At 34.3% G+C, this 18,389-nt stretch overlaps 1 protein-coding gene across 1 annotated transcript in view; it reads right to left on the reverse strand.

The window, feature by feature from the left end:
• Positions 1-439: 439 nt before the first annotated feature.
• The window catches only part of LOC150109981 (uncharacterized), a 58,840-nt gene continuing 40,890 nt past the window's right edge, over positions 440-18,389 (reverse strand). Inside the window, exon 2 of the mRNA XM_090416235.1 lies at positions 440-7,540. Coding sequence (XP_090272361.1) covers positions 724-6,981 — 6,258 coding nt within the window. The 5' untranslated portion in view covers positions 6,982-7,540 and the 3' untranslated portion in view covers positions 440-723. The remainder of the gene's footprint in view (positions 7,541-18,389) is intronic.

Raw genomic sequence — 18,389 nt, forward strand, 5'->3', positions numbered from 1 at the left:
ACAGGTATACCACTTTTTTTTTTTTCTCTTCAAGTTCTTCAGTGTTATAATTTGATCTCATTCACATGACTGCATTTAAACAGAAAGCCTTGTTATAGCTGTAACTACAGCTGGCTGTTCAGCTGCATGTCAATTTCCTATTGTTCACTTAATTGTATCACTGACTGATGTTTTGTGATCACAACAGTAAAATATTTACTTTTCGTTATATTTAGTAATGCATTTATTTATATGTGTTATTGCTATTATATTTTCCTGATAGTTTTTGTGCATTAGTACTGAAGATGCTGAAATAAACATAAAATGAAAGTTGTCACTTGTTTTTCTTTATGCAAGGAAAAGTCGTTAATTCAAATCCAACATGTATTAACTATTAAAAACTTTATGACTTGCAATGTTTTTTCTTCTTTTCTAAAAACTTTATTTCAGCAATTTAAATACAATATTTAATTTAAAAAAAGAAGGGGAAATCATAATATGCAACTTGCACAATCATGTATATATAATACAGTGACTGGGATGATCATTGCATGCATTAATTTATTGCTTTATAGTAAGCCATCTTTATAGATGAACTACTGAATATCTTTTTTTCAGTACTGTGTTAGAGTTCACCATCCAGAGAATCAAATAACAGAAATAACAATGATAAAGTCAGAGAAATGAAATTCTATAAACTAAAATTTTTTCATAAACAAACTTTAAGCAATGTGATTAACCAAACTATTTCCTGATATCATCTAAAATAATCCTTGGTTGCAAATTCACTTTTTGAGCAATGTAATTCAACGGCAGTTTGAAAGGAAGAGAAGAATCACCTGTATAAATATTAACACTGATTCTACTCATTTTATCAGCACTCTGCTCGTTCACGGTACGAACAAAATATTCATGTAGGGACTGAAATTTATTTTTATTCACTCCATCAAAATTAACTTTTTGTTGCTTTAAGCTATTCTTATTAAACACATTTGTTTTGGTAAAGTGTTTTACATTTTCTGTTTTTATTTTCCAAGAGGAATTTGAATGCTCACTCAGTTTTAATACCTTTTGAAATTTGTGTTTTGACTGAAAGTTTTTATTAACTGCATTAGTATTAACTTTTTTTTGTTTTAAGTTGATATGATAAGTTTTGTTCTCACTCACCAACTCTAAATCACCAGATTTGACTTGTAGAATTCCTGTTTTAATTTTCCAAGATGGGATTGAATGCTTAGCTAGCTTTAATAACTTCTGCATCTTATGTTTTGACTGATAGATTTTATTAGAGCTATCCAAATTAAGTTTTTGTTGCTTTAAGTTATCCTTATTCAGCACTTCAAAGTCATTAGTTTTGACTTTTATACATCTCGTTTTAGGATATTTTACATTTCTAATTTTCATTCTCCAAGAAGGATTTGAATGTTTACCTAGTTTTAATAACTTTTGTAATTTATGCTTTGAAAAGTTTTTATTATCTCTATCAGAACTAACTGCTTGTTGTTTTAAGTAATCTGTACATAGCACTTCTAAGTTACCAGTCTTGATGGGATGTTTCACACTTTCACTTTTTAGTTTCCAAGATGAATGCTTATCCAGTGTTACTAGCTTTGGTAATTTATGTTTCATCTTCATCCTTAATTTATAATTTCTGTTGTTACATGGCTCTAACTTTTGAATTTTGCATGTTCTTTCTTTTTCTGATTTAGAAGGATCATATGGACGCTTTTTCACTGACATATTTTCTGATGTCTCATTATTTACGGCTTTACCTATAGGAATGTCAACCATAAAAATTTCAAGAGTTGATATGTTATGAAGAGAATTTACATTACAACTTGATGATTCCAGTTCCTTACTAATGACATTCTTGTCATAAAGTAAATATACTTTAATTTCTTTATTTAGATGACAATTTATGTGATGATCTTTAACATCACTTTCATATAAAAATATTGCATCACATGAACCACATATGTATCTGTGAATATGATGCTTAATAATATGCTTAATAAATTGTGGTAATGAAAAGCAGTTGAAAAGACAATATGGGCAAGTTAATTGAATCAGTTCATTAGTTTTTAGTAACTCTTCATATTCAGGGGTTATGCACCAAACAGGAGAATAAGAAGCCAATGAGTAATGCTGTTTAGTAATATGCTCAAACACTTTCACAAAATCATTTTGCTTGCTGCCACAGCAGTCACATATAAAATACCGCATCATTTTAGGATGAAATTTCTGTTTACCCAGTATATCATATTCATTTGATCTATTAGAAATCTCACTGGGATTTTTCTGTTCATTCATTTGATTTGGAATACTAGTTATGTGATAGAGAAATGGTTTTTTCTCTTTTAAATGTATTTCTCTCCAATGAAGCTTTAAGGTGCAAATATCAACAGTCCTCCTTAAACAGTGAGAACAATGATAAAGCTTGATTTCAGTAGAAATAACTGACTCTGAGTAATTTCTATCATACAGTAAATCGCATGATTTAAGAGATAAATTACTCTTCTCGGAAACCACATTTGAGATATCAAGTTTCTGTCTTTTATTTCTTAATTTGTCTGCTCTTTCCTCACTATCAGTTGTAACCCTCTTTAGAGAATACAAGCCATCACTGATGATTATTTTATTTTTGTCTTCTACAGGAGTTTTACTGCTTAGGTAAACATCATCATTCCTAATGTCTGCATCGGAGATATTGTTATTTGTATCACTAATATCACTAACAGTCTCTTTGCTATTTTCTTCAGGTTTCTCCTCAATTTTTATATTTACAGAATGTGCAGCTGTAAAGTATGGAAATACAGTATTGCATTTGCTTTGTTGTATAGGATATTTAAAATGTTCAGACTTGGCAACTTTTGGCACACATCCATAATGGCCAATAATATGTTTATTTAGATCATCTACCTTGTCTGCTATAAAATTACACCTTTTCAAGGGACACATTATGATTCCAATATTGGTAAGCTGGTGTTCAATAATTTTGTGTGCCCATGACTCAATACGATCTATTGAGAACTTTAAAATCTTCAAACTGACCTTGCTGTGCTTATTATGACTATGCACATATAACATCCTAATGTCTGTGAAAGACTGACTACAATAAAAACACAAGAAAGGCTTATAATAACAATGATTATAAAGATGTTCCTGGATATCAAGTATATCAGCATTCTTCCAATCACAAATAGGACACACAAATCTCTTACCAGGAGATTCAGAAGCTAAGCTCTGCTTAATGCAGAATTCAACATTACTTTCATTTGTTAATATGTAATTTTCTATCCATTTCTGAACTTCTCTGTTAGGCAGAATTGCAAACAACATTTTGGCTCCAGAATGTTCATTATTAAAGTGGCTTATAATTTCTTTTACTGTTAAAAAACTTTTTATGCATAAACCACACTTAACAGGTCTATAGTCTAATTCTGCATACAAATGTTGCCTGAAAAGATTTTTCTTGCAAGATAATACTTCGTAGTCACAAAATACACAACGAAACTTTCTGGAATTTAGGGGAACACTTTCCTGTTCAGTGAATTCTTTAATTTGTTCTCTACATAGCCTTAAAAATGTTCCCTGGGATGAATGACATAATTCTATGTGAAGAGTCATTTCTATTTCAGTCATAGCATAGTTATCACAACAGCCACATTTATAAATCCCTTCCACATTGTGCACTAACTGTAAGTGAAGAGATATATCATTCAAGCTAAAGCACTTTTCAGAGCAAAGAGAGCATAACCAATGGTTGACATCATTATCTGGTACTTTTTCTGGTAAAATTGTAAAATCTCCAGTTATATCTGTTAATGAAGAAATGGATGGTGAAATAAATTCTGAAAGATTTTTATCTGTTTTGTTTTTATAATTCAACCAATTACTGACAGCATTACTCAGGGCATTATTAGAGTGAACTTGAAATGTTTGATTCTTATTGTCACTAATTGCTTTGGGCATTATTTTGTTTTCATTACTAGTGGATGTTAACATAATATGTTTTCCAGTCTGCAAAGATGAGGCTGTTCTATCACATGTAACACTGAATTTAAATGCACTATCTTCAGTTTCAAGTAATTGATTAAAATATACTGATCTGCTATTCAACATAGAATTTGCACCCATATTTTCAAACTGAGGTGTGTGATCTATGCCATTTATATTTATTAAAGTGGTAAATTTTGGAAGAATATCACAATTGCAATTAATATTTTTGTCCTTCTTTATAGACTCCAGATTTGCAATTTCAACTGATGTTGTGCTTTCTTCACTAAATGAAACACTTTGCAATTCTAGCTTGGAAACCAAATCTGGAGCAGAGAACATATTTTGAAATTGCTTTTCATTTAAAGGATCACATAGTTCATCCTGTGGTAATAATTTTTCATAAATCTTAAAGAACTGGTCAGGGTGATGTTCAGAAAGATGCAAAAGCACAAGCATCTGCATATCAGAACTATAAGGACAATATACACAATGATATTTGTTAAAAGAGTGACTACAATAATGTTTAATCATATTTTCAATTTCCAGTATGGAAAAATACAAGTGGCATTTTTTACATTCATATTTTGAAAGATGCGGATGTTTTAATAAAATGTGCTGTTTAAAAGATGATGTATCAAATGTCCTATAATTACAGTTTAATACAGAGCAGTAAAATAGCAATTCTACTTTGAAAATGTCAATGTGAGTAGACTTATTCAATATATCATACATCATGCTTGCATCATTACCACAAGGATATATCTCAAGTAACTGGTTAGGATGAGCTCTTTTTCCATGAATTTCTACATGATATTTAGTACATGCACGATAAAAGCATAAGCTGCACTGGTAAATTTGATTTTCATGAGCTTTTATCATATGTTCTGTGAGAGAATTTCGAGAAGAATATTCACTACTACAATATATGCAGTACATTTTCTCAAGCTTGTGAAAACACAGGTGAAATTTGAAACTAGAAATGTTATCATTTGTGTATGAACAGTTTTTCTCCATGCACTTAAAAAAATGCTGAAGCTTATCCTTTTGCAACATGCATCTTAAAGCAGTTGGAGACTTAAAAGATTTTAGACTAAAATCTGTTGGGGAATCCAGAAATACACTATTTGAGTTTCCATGGGCATTCGATGATTGCTTTGTGAGTTTTGATTTGTTAATACATGAATAATTTTGAGCACTTCTGTATCTTTTCTTATATGATAATGGCATATCAGATTTTTTCAGTATAACATCACAAAAATTTGTAATAACAGCAAGGGGCTTTTGATTAGGACATTTTGGTTCTGATTTGAATATAACAGGTTCTGCTGATGATTTAAACTTATCAGGCACTAGTAAACTATTATTTTCCAACAATAAATTTAAATTACCATTTGGTGAGACAAAAGATGATATAACTAATGGATCACTTAATTCTTCACCTGCAAATTTCATACTACTCTGCACACTGCTATTCTCTGTTTGAACAGGATTACATGATATCTGATAATCAATATTAGCATCACTTTGCTTATTTTCAATATTCCCAACATTTGACAATAAAAGTTTATCTTGGTCCACAAAACTGGCAACTGCTCTACATGAAGATAGTGTTCCATTATTTGTATCTTTATTGTTGCCACCAATGGATAAACTATGCTTATTCAATAAGTCAGATTTAAGTATTAATAGTGGATCACTTGATATTTGTTCTTGATTATCAGTGATATCTTCTGACTGAATATTTGTGAAATTGCTGTTAGAACTTAAGCAAAACTGTTTTTCATTCTCAAAGATTACGCTACTCTGTATATCATGTCGATGTATAACACCATTATTTATTTGGAGATTGCATGATGGAAGAGAATCTACATGGTTTACCAAGGGTTCGTTATCTATCTTATTCTTAATATGACTTGATTCTAATTTATGCTCTGATATGTTAACAGATGATGTCAGATTTTGCTCCTTGCAGTAATTCTTGTCATGACTGTTATAACAAATTATAGGCAAAAGTTTTTCATCAAAGGTGATCACAGACTGTTGTGTAGAATCATTTATTTGATTACTACCACCATTACACAATTTCATTTTCATATTCAAATTATCATGCTGATTTGATTTTTTACAGTAATGGCTTGTAACTTTTCTTCGGGAAAACAATTTATTGGTTATGCAGTTTTTCATTTCAGATTGCAGTGTTTTAGGGAATTTCCGAGTTACAGACTTTATTTTCTTTATTTTCACTTGTTTCTCCTCTGACTTAATTAAAGGAGACCTACTCATCGTGGTAATTCCTGGTGCTGAAGAAACTTCAGGCATAAGTTCCAAGTAGTTACCACATGGCATAAATAACTGATTTATATTTCTAGAATTAAATGATACAAAAGGTGATTGTATATTCATGGATGCCACCTTTTGCAGTGTTAGAGAATCTGAGACAAGAGTTTTCTGGGACAACTGTGATGCCGTAAAATGACTAAAACTTTGTGGAACAACATCAGAAGTAATCAATTTTGATGTTGAAGGACAGCAGATTACTGGAGATGTGGTAACGTATGTACTGGCTGAATTTTCTTGTTGAATTCCTAAAGGGTGTGGCTGTGCAGTAACATTAACAGTGGGCAATAATGGTTGTAATGTTAACATAGCTTTTGTAGGTATTAGAAAAGTAATTTTCTTTTCAGCAGATGTGTGAGAGGTATAAAGAAGGCTATTTCCTGATGCTGGTAGTTGTGACACTGTTGAAATAATATTACATTTTAACAAATCCTGTGGATTTGGCATCACAGGCTTATCTGTATTTGGTGAAGATGAGTTTAAAAGAAACACATTCTCACAGCTTGAATATGTCAGTACACCATTTTCAGTCACAGGACTGGAATTAGGAAGTTTCTCATTAACTGTATTTCTATTACATAAATGCATGGAGGAAGCAAAAACAAAACCACTGGTACTTGATACAGTAGTAGTGGGGGTAGATACATGATTTAAGCTTGAAATCATTTTTACTTGAGGATTAAAAAAATAATTTACAAATAAGCAAACTAAACATTTCTCCACATTCTTTTTTCTTTTGCTTTTCTTTCTTTTTTTTACTTTGTCTTGATACTATTTCAGGTTTGTATCCTGCCCAAATTCAAGGTTTAGTTCTTATCTGCTATTTTATCATATCGTATTTGCAAAAATGATGAAAACAATATTCTTCATTCTATTTTATCTAATTATCCAGGCCCACTTCTTGAAATAATGATACAAATAATGTACAAGATAATTACATGCACAAAAAATGTTATCCTTTGGAGTTCTGAAGTGCTTATGGCTGAATAACAGTATATTTCTTATTGCCAGGCTATGATAATTCCAGTTAGATGCTGCACTAACATAATGACACCAATAATCACATTTCATGTCATTAAAATAATATATATTTTCACATGGAAATAACTCCACTTTATTTCTACATGTACCTTTTTGAATTTTATTCAACCATTTTCCATCGCATTCAACTTAAGACTTATGGCTGAAAATGAGTTCCTTTTGCTTTATTGCAGTTTCTAAATGTCTGAAATGAATAAACAAAATAAAATGAAAAATATTTTAAAAATAAAATTTAGAAAACAAAATATAGTATACCAAACTTAACTCCCAATCAGTGAACTCTCTCTCTCTCTCTGCGTGTGCGCACACATTCGTTGTGGAGAAGAAATTCATTAACTTTATTAAGGGAAAAAAGTTACATAAATGTTACACATTCACTGGTTCACACTCTGATTGGGAAGAAAGTAGAAACATTAAAACTGGAGATCTGAATACATGTATCTTATACTTATGAAACATACATAATGCTATTATAGAAAATATATTGTGAAAATCAAGATTACTTTTACTAATACCTGACAAAATATATATTCCTGTTTAATTCTTTATCCAAGTGAAAGCAAATAAGTTTGCATGGGAATCTCCTTCACGACTAGGCAACTTGTATAATATCGAGGCTGATGATATCATATCAACTGCCTTAGTATCCCATAATACAAAGCACATTTTCTTTTGGATGTGTATATTGCTCCAGACTAGTTTCAACTTTTGCTGAGGTCTCATCAGTTGGAGCCAGACCCAGAAAGACACCAAGGTTGATTTAACCACATTAGCATCAGCATGGATAAAATACATCACTCCTCATACACTTTGTATCTATCATATATTTCAATGTAACATCAATGATATTACAATTTTAATATGCACTTCACATCCATGGTAACTTTGATATGTATATACATCATGGCTGGTTGGGTGGCTAATACAGAAATCATATATTTTCCATATATAAGTAGTAAAAAGGTGTATCATATTATTAAAAATACTCAGGATCAGAGACAGCTGTAAAGAGGTTTTTTTTTTTTTTCAACTGAGTTACAAAAGTAAATTTCTTTACACTCAGATAAAGAATTAAACAATAATAATTTCTTGTGAAATATGTGGGAAGGCTTAGGTGTTCGTCGCTATTTATTAACTTATTGCTGATATTTCACTGGCATTCTACCCAGCATCTTCAGAGCACAAAAACAGTTTGTCACAATACACGAGACAACTACAATCCAGTGTGACAGTAGGATTAGTTTGAATAATTGTAATGTATAACACAAAGACTAAAGTCCTATTAAGGTGCCATCTATGTTGGAAAAAAAAAAAAAAACAGAGAAAGAAAGTATTAATTTGATCTTATGATGACTGTCTCCCAAATTCTGGTAAATTTATACAGCCATACTTGTTGAGGTTTGGAGTATGTTTCAAGGCTTCTGTTGATTTCAGGAACAACCTCTCTGACTTATAAAAGCTTCTGTGCAGCACTTTTGTTTTTTTTTCAATCAATCCTGTGTGTAAAGGTATCTAAAGCATGGTCTGCTAGACCTGACTTGCCATAGTGAGAGTGCCAGATGTATTAAGCTCAATAACACGAACAGGGCACTTCATAGACTCCAGGATATGATAAAGGAGAGATTCTGTCCTTAGGTGAACAGATGAGAGTTGCCAATTTCACATATGGTTTAAATACGGAGCATAGTTAATGTTTATTAAGCACTCTAGATATCTTTTCAGAAGTGCCTTTAATGTATGGGATGGTGACAGTTTTATTGTAGTCTTCTGTGGAAAGAAGTGGGAAGGGGGGGGGGATTTCTGGGATGTATTTAGTATTTTGTCTATCTGATGGGGGATTACAGCCAAGAAGATGTGATGTAAGTGTGTGAGTTCATTGGTGAGAACAATGCCATTGGAACAAATTATTCTAGTTCTGTGAGTTAGTGTTTTTAGAATACCATATTGTTGAGATGGATGATGGTGTGATTGTTTGTGTAAATATCTCCCTATATGTGTGTGTTTTCTATAAACCAAGAATGATAAGAGAACCAACTGGAAGACATGTGATTAGTAGTATCCAGGAAGGGTAGATAGACAGTCATAAGCTTCCAGTTCCATTGAAAAGTGGATTTTGGGGGGTTGGCTATTTAAATGCACTAAGGATGTATCCAATGTGTCTGGGCTATGTGGCCAAATAGTAAGCACATCAAGAACATAATGTAGCCAAAGCCTATGAGGGTTGTTTTAAAAGTTTGAAACAACCCTCATTCATTCATACCAGTGTCGGCACTTTCATCTTTTTTATGACCCCTGGCAAAATTTTAGCCATGTGCGATGTGTAGTTCTCGTTTAGCAAACATTTAAAATGAACATGTTCACATTTTTCATAAAAATTGAGAAAAACGAATTTCGTGCAGTAATAAAATAGTTTTATTTGAAGAAGTGGATGGCCGTGCAGATCAAAGATGAGTTAGATGCAGTTCATGGGGACTCTGCACCAGCATTAAAGACTATTTATTTTTGAATAAATGAGTTTAAATGTGGTCGTAAGTCCATTGAAGATGAAGCACGCTTCGGACGCCCAACTGAGGTCACTACGAAGGAAATGATTGACAAAATCCATGGTATCGTTATGGAAGACCACTGAGTGAAAGTGCATGAGATTGCTGAGATTTAGGCTTCTCAACTGAAGGGGTGTATAATAACCTGCACGAAAAATTGCACATGAAAAAAGCTGTGTGCACGATGGGTGCCATGATTGTTGACTGTCAATTAAAAACACATGCGAAAAGACATCTCAATGCAGTGTTTGGCAATGTTTAATCACAATTTGCAGGATTTTTTGCCTTGATTCATAACTGTAGACAAAACTTAGATCCACCACTACACACCGAGTCCAAGAAGCAGTCAAAACAGTGGGCAATGCTTTGTGAAAGAACACCAAAAAAAGTGAACTGTTTTTGTCAGCTGGGAAGGTGATGGCCACTGTTTTTTGGGATTCCCAAGGAATTATCATTATAGACTATTTGTAAAATGGTAAGACAATAACAGAAGTCTATTATGCATCATTGTTGGAAGGTTTAAAAGAAGAACTGAAATAAAAATGACCAAGATTGGTGCACAAAAAAGTCCTCTTTCATCAAGACAATGCACTGCCCCACACGTCGGCTGTTGCAATGGCAAGATTGCACGAATTGTGGTTCGAATTGGTTCCACATCCACCATATTCATTGGACTTGGCCCCGTGTGACTTCGTCTTGTTCCCAAACTTAAAACTTTGGCTCGGTAGGAAAAAAGTTTCTTTGAACGAGGATGTCATCAAGGCTGTCTGTCAATGACTACTTTCCACAATTTGAGAAAGCCTACTTTTTAGATGGGATGAAAAAATTGGAAACTTGCTGGTCTAAATGTGTAGACCTCAATGGAGACTATGTTGAGAAATAAAGGTGATTCTTTCCAAAAGAATGTGTTTAACTTATTTTTTTAGCAAACTTTTCAAACAACCCTCGTAGGTTTGAGCATGGCTGTATTGAGCAAGTCAGGTCTAGCAGACCATGCTTTAGATACCCCTACACATAGGATTGATCAAAAAAAAACAAAAGTGCTGCACAGAAGCTTTTATAAGTCAGAGAGGTTGTTCCTGAAATCAACACAAGCCTTGAAGCATATTCCAAACCTCAACAAGTATGGCTGTATAAATTTGCCAGGGGTTTGGGAGACAGTCATCTTAAGACCAAATTAATACATGCTTTCTGTTTTTTTTTTCCCCAACATAGATGGTGCCTAATTAGGATTTTAGTCTCTGTGTTGTACATTACAATTATTCAAACTAATCCCACAGTCACACTGGATTTTAGTTGTCTTCTGTACTGTGACAAATAGTTTTTGTGCTCGATAGAATGCCAGCAAAATATTAGCAATAAGTTAATAAATAGTTATTTTCTTATCAGTCTGTGTTCTCATCTACATTGTTAAAATTAATTAACAATTTCTTGTTAAGTATAATTTATTTCATAACAAGTGAAAAAATTTTCTATAATCAAGATTAAGCTCAGTGACTCTAGAATTCAACTCTTAAATAGACAAGGAAAGACTAGTTGTGTCACATTTGTGGGAGTAGAAGAAGCAACAGATTTCATATACTATTCAGTATTTTATTGCAATACTAAAAATTACAGTAAAATTTTACACAACTACACATTTTCAATATAAACTAAACCTGCCAAGCAATTAAATTCTTGTTTATCCATTCCTTTATTCAACTGTAAGCAAATATCTATGTGTGTGTGTGTGTGTGTTTAGTATCTTCATGACCAGCCTACTTGTAAATAGAGGCTGATCTTCTTGAATGGCAGGCAGTCTCAAGTAGTGATGTGGGCAAATATCAGAATGGGGAATTGGACAATGAGACTTATTTGTGCCTATTCGACCAGAAATGCTTAAGTATAGAGGTATAAAAGTTTTGCAGTGGCTACACTGCATAATTCAGAAGGTCAAATTCTCAGTGATTGAGTAGAGCTCTCATAGTATCCATCCATAAAAAATGGGAATAAAATTGAATGTAAGAATTACAGAGGAATTTCTCTACTAAGTATTCCAGGTAAGATTTATGCAAGCATACTTGAAAAGAGGTTGAGAAAGATTGTGGAAGAAAAAAACCTGGAGAAGAACAAGCTGGGTTCAGGCCAAATAAAGGTTGTCAAGATTGGACTTTCACTTTAAGACAAATAGTTGAAAAATCACAGGAATATGAAAGGATCTGTAGTTAAGTTTTGTAGATCTGGGAAATGCATATGACAAACTGCCTAGAGAAAAGTTTTTCAAAACAATACAATTATACAGAGTGAATAGAACATTACAGAGCAATACATAGTCTTTTTTTTTTTTTAAGTTGTCAGTCAGTAGTTAGAATTGAAAGAAATACAGGAAGATGATTTCATGTAAATCCGGGGTAAGACAAGAAGACACATTATCTTCTCTTTTATTCATCATATATATGGATCATATTATGAAAGAAAGTGGCATCAGGCCTGACATTAGAAATGGAGATGTCAAATTTTGCTCTTTGCTTTAAGCACACATCTAGTGCAAGTCTCCAGGATTCATAACTAATTTGAATAACAGCTTCAACAAATTTGGCATGAGAATCAGCAACAAAAAGACCAAAACTATAAAAATATGCAGGAGCATAGAAAACTTCACCTGCATTCTGAATGGAGTTCGTATATAAAAAGTAAAATATTTCAGCTATTTAGGCGCAGTTTTTAGTGAAGATGAGGTTAAATCTGGAAACTGACAACAGAATAAACAAAGCTGGTATGGTAGGCACCCAGCTGAATAAATTTATATAGAGTAAAAATGAAGAATGAAATTTGCCAAAACACCAAACTAGAAGTATACAAGACAGTGTTCAAACCAATTTTAAGTTATGGATCTGAGAGTTGGATTAGAAATAAAGCTTGATCAAAGACTAGAGACTACAGACATGAGGGTTCTGAGAAAAATTAGGGGAGTGAACCGTTGACATCAATGGCAGAATCATATTAAAAATGAAAATATTAGAAAGGAACTTGACATTGTTAATATTCAAGAATGTGTAAGCAGAGCTAATCTAAGGTGGGATGGCTACTTAAATGGGTGAAGAAAAGTTAGTAAAACAAAACAGGCATTTGATGCCAAGATACCTAGAGGAAGACCAAGGTCTAGGTAGATTGATTCAATCAGAAGTGGCATAGAAGCACAGAATGTTAAATATGACAACACTGGAATCCTTACAATAATAGATTGATTTGTAGGAAAGTTGTTGACAGGAGATTAATAATAAAGTAAACTTAATCATGTAGTGCTGTCACTTTAACCAGAACACCTCTAGAGGTTGGAGGGGGGGGGGGGGTTACATATCAGGAATTTGATGATGATGAAGTAAAAAGCTCTCAGATCCAAACCAAATTGGTTTGAACACTGTCTTGTATTTATTTTTAAGGAGACTAATTTCCATCAAATTCCATATAAATTTATTTAGCTGACTCCCCACCATAAAAACTTTACTTATTCTGTTGTCTATTTCCAAAATTATTTTTCTATCTTCCTGAAAAGTAGTTTCTAAATAGATCAAATGTTTTACTTGCTTTATAGATTCTCCATTTGAGATTCAGCTGATGGTTTCGATATTTCTGTTTTATATAGTTTTTTTTTTTTTTTTTTTTTTTTTGCAGATTTTCATACCAAATTTGTTACAATAGTTATTCAAACTGAGTTAAACAATCTGCACACTTTTGCTGGATTTATTTTAAGAATATAACATCACCTGCTTAAAAGCAAGAGGTGAGATTAAAAATTTTGATAATGATTCTGATACTCAGTTTAATGCCACTTTTTTTCATAAAGTGATCAATTTGATAATGAATAACAGCAGAAATAGTGCACATCCTTGTCTTAACACGTGATATATTTTAAAGCTTTATTAAATAAAGTCATTGTCTGAAATGAGGACACACTGAACGAGTTTAAAGCATAGTCTGATGAGCCTTGCGTGTACCTCCAGCAATCAGTATTTTGACTCCTTGGATGTCTGGTGCTGTGAAGGGTTTCCAAAAAGTAACACATTTTTTTGCCTTAATAATAATGAAAGAGAATGAGATAAAAACATGGTGGACAGACAGACTTTTAACAACATTCAAAAAAGAGGCAACAGTGGCACCACACTGCCATTGCAGTGTGGTGCCACTGTTGCCTCACAGCTAATTCCAGTTGCAAGATGGTGGCTACCATGTAAGTGTGGTCCAAAACAGGTGTCCACGAAGTTATTTGTTTTTTGCAAGCAAAAGAGACTTCGTCAAGTGACATTCACCATGAACCAGTTGCTGTGAATGGCAAAAAGGTGATGTCAAAAGAAGCGGGCCATGGTGACACTGACATTGGGCAGTAGGCCTTCAACAAGCAAGATAAAATACAACATTTTGCACACTAACCATTGTTCTTGAAGACCAGCGAGTGAAACTGGATGAAATTGCACAAGTAGTGAACTTGAATAAACCCAATGTTTACAAAATGGTTAACCAGGTCCTTGGCTTTTTGAAAGGTGCATGCCCAGTGGGCACCCCGAAAGTTGTCAGAAGAGCACAAGGCAACACACGTATGGGGATGTATCTGGAGAATTTGTTATGATACAGCGACAAAGACAAGAATTTTCTCACTTGCCTAGTTACTGCAGATGAAATGTGAGCTCATCACTGTACTCTGGAGAGCAAACAACATTTCATGACCTGGAAACATCCACAACCACCTGTGCACAAAAAATTCAAATCTGTTGCTATTGTCCAAAAAGTCATGGCCACATTGTTCTGGGATCAACAAGGCATTCTGTTGGACTTCTTGCAGAAGAGAGGAACAAGCAATGCAGAGCTTTACTGTGCAACATTGGCCAAACTGAAAGAAAACATTCAACACAAACAACCATAGTGTGATTTTGATGCATTACACTACTCCACACACCACTTGCGAGTGGTTGTGCTGTAACCGCTGGGAAACTAACCCCCCCCCACCCCCAACACACACAGCCTAGGCTTAGCTCCTTCAGATTTCCATTTGTTCGGCCCAGAAGAAACACCATTCTGGAAAGAATTTCACTACAGATGAGGAAGTTGATCAGATGGTGCAATGTTGGTTACTGAATGTGGGCATGGACTTCTTCAGTACTGGTATTGATAAACTGATCTATCATTGGGACAAGTGCATATTCACTTATTTGCTGGTGTATAATTTCAACATTATTACACATCCATTGAGGGGTAAAAATGTGTTATCCCTCATAATAATAATATTGCAGAGTGGAGAAATAACAAATTCTGACCCAATGTTCAACCTTTGCCCTCCTGCACCCAAGTACCTACTTGGATGCAGAATAGACAATGGGATAGGAACATATTCCCTCGATGAGTCTGCTGACTCCTTGGAGTTGCCCGGAACAATAATAATAATAATAATAATAATAATAATAATATAAGCCAAGACATCACTTGATTATATAAGGACTGCTGTTTCTTTAAGGAAATCAGGTCAAAGTTAAGTCAGTTACTGGAATGAACTTAAATGACAGGCATCACCACCAGTGGAGTAGGAAACACTGAAGCAAGTAAAGTATTCTAGAAATAACATGTCAACACAAAGTGATATCAAAGAAACTAAAATAACCAAAATGGGCAAGATTTTTCAAAATAAGTTTAAGATGATTTAATCAGTGATATTGTATTTAAACTAATATTTTGAAGGGGTGATTTCAAGTAAAATGATTAACACAAAAACAAACCTCTACATCAAAGGCTGCAAAGTCAATAGCATATCAATGTGGTGTATGGAGAAGAGGTCATGGAAAAAGAAGAAAGTGAGAGAGCCATTTCCAAAAAAACAGAGCTAGATGGGATGAATGAGAAGGAAAAGAAGTTTGTTTGCTAGAAAGTAAATAGACGTCAAGCTTTGAAACTTCAAAGGAGGAATGAATGACAGCCAGTTCAGTGAAACTAAGTCCATAAAAATATTCAGAGGAGCATAATAATGGAAAAAACACAGCATGTGATCAGGGGTCACCAATAAATAGGAATGCTCTCTTCTGGACAGCAGCAAGTAGCATTTCAAAGTTTGGCATAATTGAGAATTTATGTCAGGGTGCTTAAGGGTCAAAGCTGTATAACTGAGAGGAGACCTCCACATAGCCTTTAAAAGGAATGCGGAGAACCGACCAGGGCTTCTGACCTAATGTCCAATCCTCACCTTCTCGTGGTGCACCCTGTTGGGTATCTTGGATACTGAACGAATGAGGATGGGCTGGCAATTTGGGATTTAGCTGACCAAATTGTATTCTTATTGGTTAAGCAAAAATAAAAAATTATGGTACAACATGACAAAATTTCATGCCGGCTGGGGCGTCGTCCGGTTAAACAAGGCCCCTGTTGTTTTCGTCAGGGAACCAGGGTGAAGAGCGAAAAGTCAACTACTGGAACAAATCTGAAAACAAACCCCAACTTAACATCACCAGAGTTAAAGATTGGTACTATCAATGTAAGAAGCCTGAATGGCAAAGAAATGGAGCTAGCTGAGGAATTAGATAAGTACCAGATCGACATAATAGGGGTGACTGAAACAAAAACGACCAAAACTGGTGAGATCTTTCTGAGCAATAAATACAAAATGTTATACTCAGGCAATGACAACCAAGGAAAAGAAGGGGTAGCCATAGTATTCAACACAAAATACGAGGCTAATCTTCTTGAATGGCAGTCAGTCTCAAGTAGAGTGATGTGGGCAAATATGAGAATGGGGAACTGGACAATGAGACTTATTTGCGCCTATGGTCCCACAGAAGGTTCTACTAAGGTAGAAGTGGAGGAATATTTTGAGGCTTTAGAAAAAGCAACTGACACAATGAAAAAGGAAAAGTTAGTCCTTGTTGGGGATCTAAATAGCAGAGTAGGAAATGATTGTGAGACATACAAAAATATTTTGGGAAAATGTGGAGAAAAGAGCAAAGCTAATAATAATGGCAAATATCTGTTGGATTTCTGCTCAGGACATGGACTGGTTATTACTAACACCGTGTTCCAACATAAAAATGTACACAAATTCACATGAAGAGAAGAGGCTAGGAATAAGAAAAGTCTCATTGACTATGTTATTGTTGTAAGTGATGTTTTCTCCCTGGTGCAGGACACCAGAGTGTACAGAGGATTTGAAATTGAAAGTGATCACTATTTAGTCTTGAGCAGGATAAAATTGAATTTCATATTGAAAAGAATAACATGTAAGAAAGTTTTAAAGCGAATAAAAGTTGAGCAGCTCTCAGATGTGAACTGTAGACTAAAATACACAAAGATTATTGAAGAAAAAATGAAAGAGTTTGAGAACAGGAATCAAACGTTGGAGATTCAGTGGCAAACTCTGAAGAAAACATTGATTGATTCTGCCAGAGAGGCATGTGGTGAGGTTGTCTGCAAGGATGAAAAAATCAGAACTCCCTGGTGGACACAGGAAGTTAAAGAGGCAGTGAAGGAAAAGTAGAAAGCATATCAAAAGTTCCTGTCAAATAAGTCAGCTTGTGCTCTTAGAGAATATAGAGACAAATTCGTCTAGAATATAGAGTCAACTTCGGGAAGTTTCATGGAGGGAGGAATTGGAAGGCCGGGATATCACCAGTGCGTGGGAAATTGTGAAAGAATATTTGTTATCAGCAATGGTAAGTTGTATACCACGAGTGAAGAAGAGGGCGCAATTTGGAGTAAAGTGGATGACAAACAATATTAAACAGGAATTGCATGCGAAAAAGAGGCTATGGAAGAGATATAAGGAGACAGGTGAAGAGATGCATGAGGAATATAAGACACAGGCCAGAAGAGTGACTCGTGTGGTAAGGAAAGCGAAACTGGAATATGAGAGGAGATTGGCCCTAAGATCCAAAGAAAATCCTAGGGAATTTTTTAGCTATGTGGCCAGTAGGAGGAGAAATGACTGTAGAAGAATGATATTGTGGGATAAAAATGGGAATAGAGTGACTGATGCAGAGGACATAGTGGAATTGTTCAATGAACACTTTATTGGAGTATTTCATCCTAGAGGAGTCAGTTTTAATGCTAGAGGGATAGGACTGGTACGAGGTCTGGAGGTACAGGAGGAGAGTGTGTTTCAGATACTGAGTACTCTGGATGTCAGTAAAGCTGTGGGACTGGATGGTATTTCGCCACGAGTTTTGAGAGAATGTGCTAGGGAATTGACAATACCTTTAACGTGGCTTTTCAATGAAAGTCTGGCTTTGGCAAAGGTGCCCAGGGAATGGAAGGAAGGTAAGATAGTGCCATTGCATAAGGGTGGTAACAGACTGGAAGTGTCTAATTATAGGCCAGTCTGTGTGTCATCAGTAGTTGTTAAGATCTTGGAGAAAGTAGTGAGGGACCGTGTACAGCATTGGGCAGATGAGGGTAATGTTATCTGTGAGAATCAACATGGATTTGTGAAAGGACGCTCTTGTTTTAGCAATATGCTAGCCTTTTATAATAAAGTTA

Source organism: Typopeltis vanoorti, chromosome 1 (genome assembly GCF_054136105.1).
Source record: "Typopeltis vanoorti isolate ZY-2024b chromosome 1, IOZ_Tvanoo_1.0, whole genome shotgun sequence".
NCBI lineage: Eukaryota > Metazoa > Arthropoda > Arachnida > Uropygi > Thelyphonidae > Typopeltis > Typopeltis vanoorti.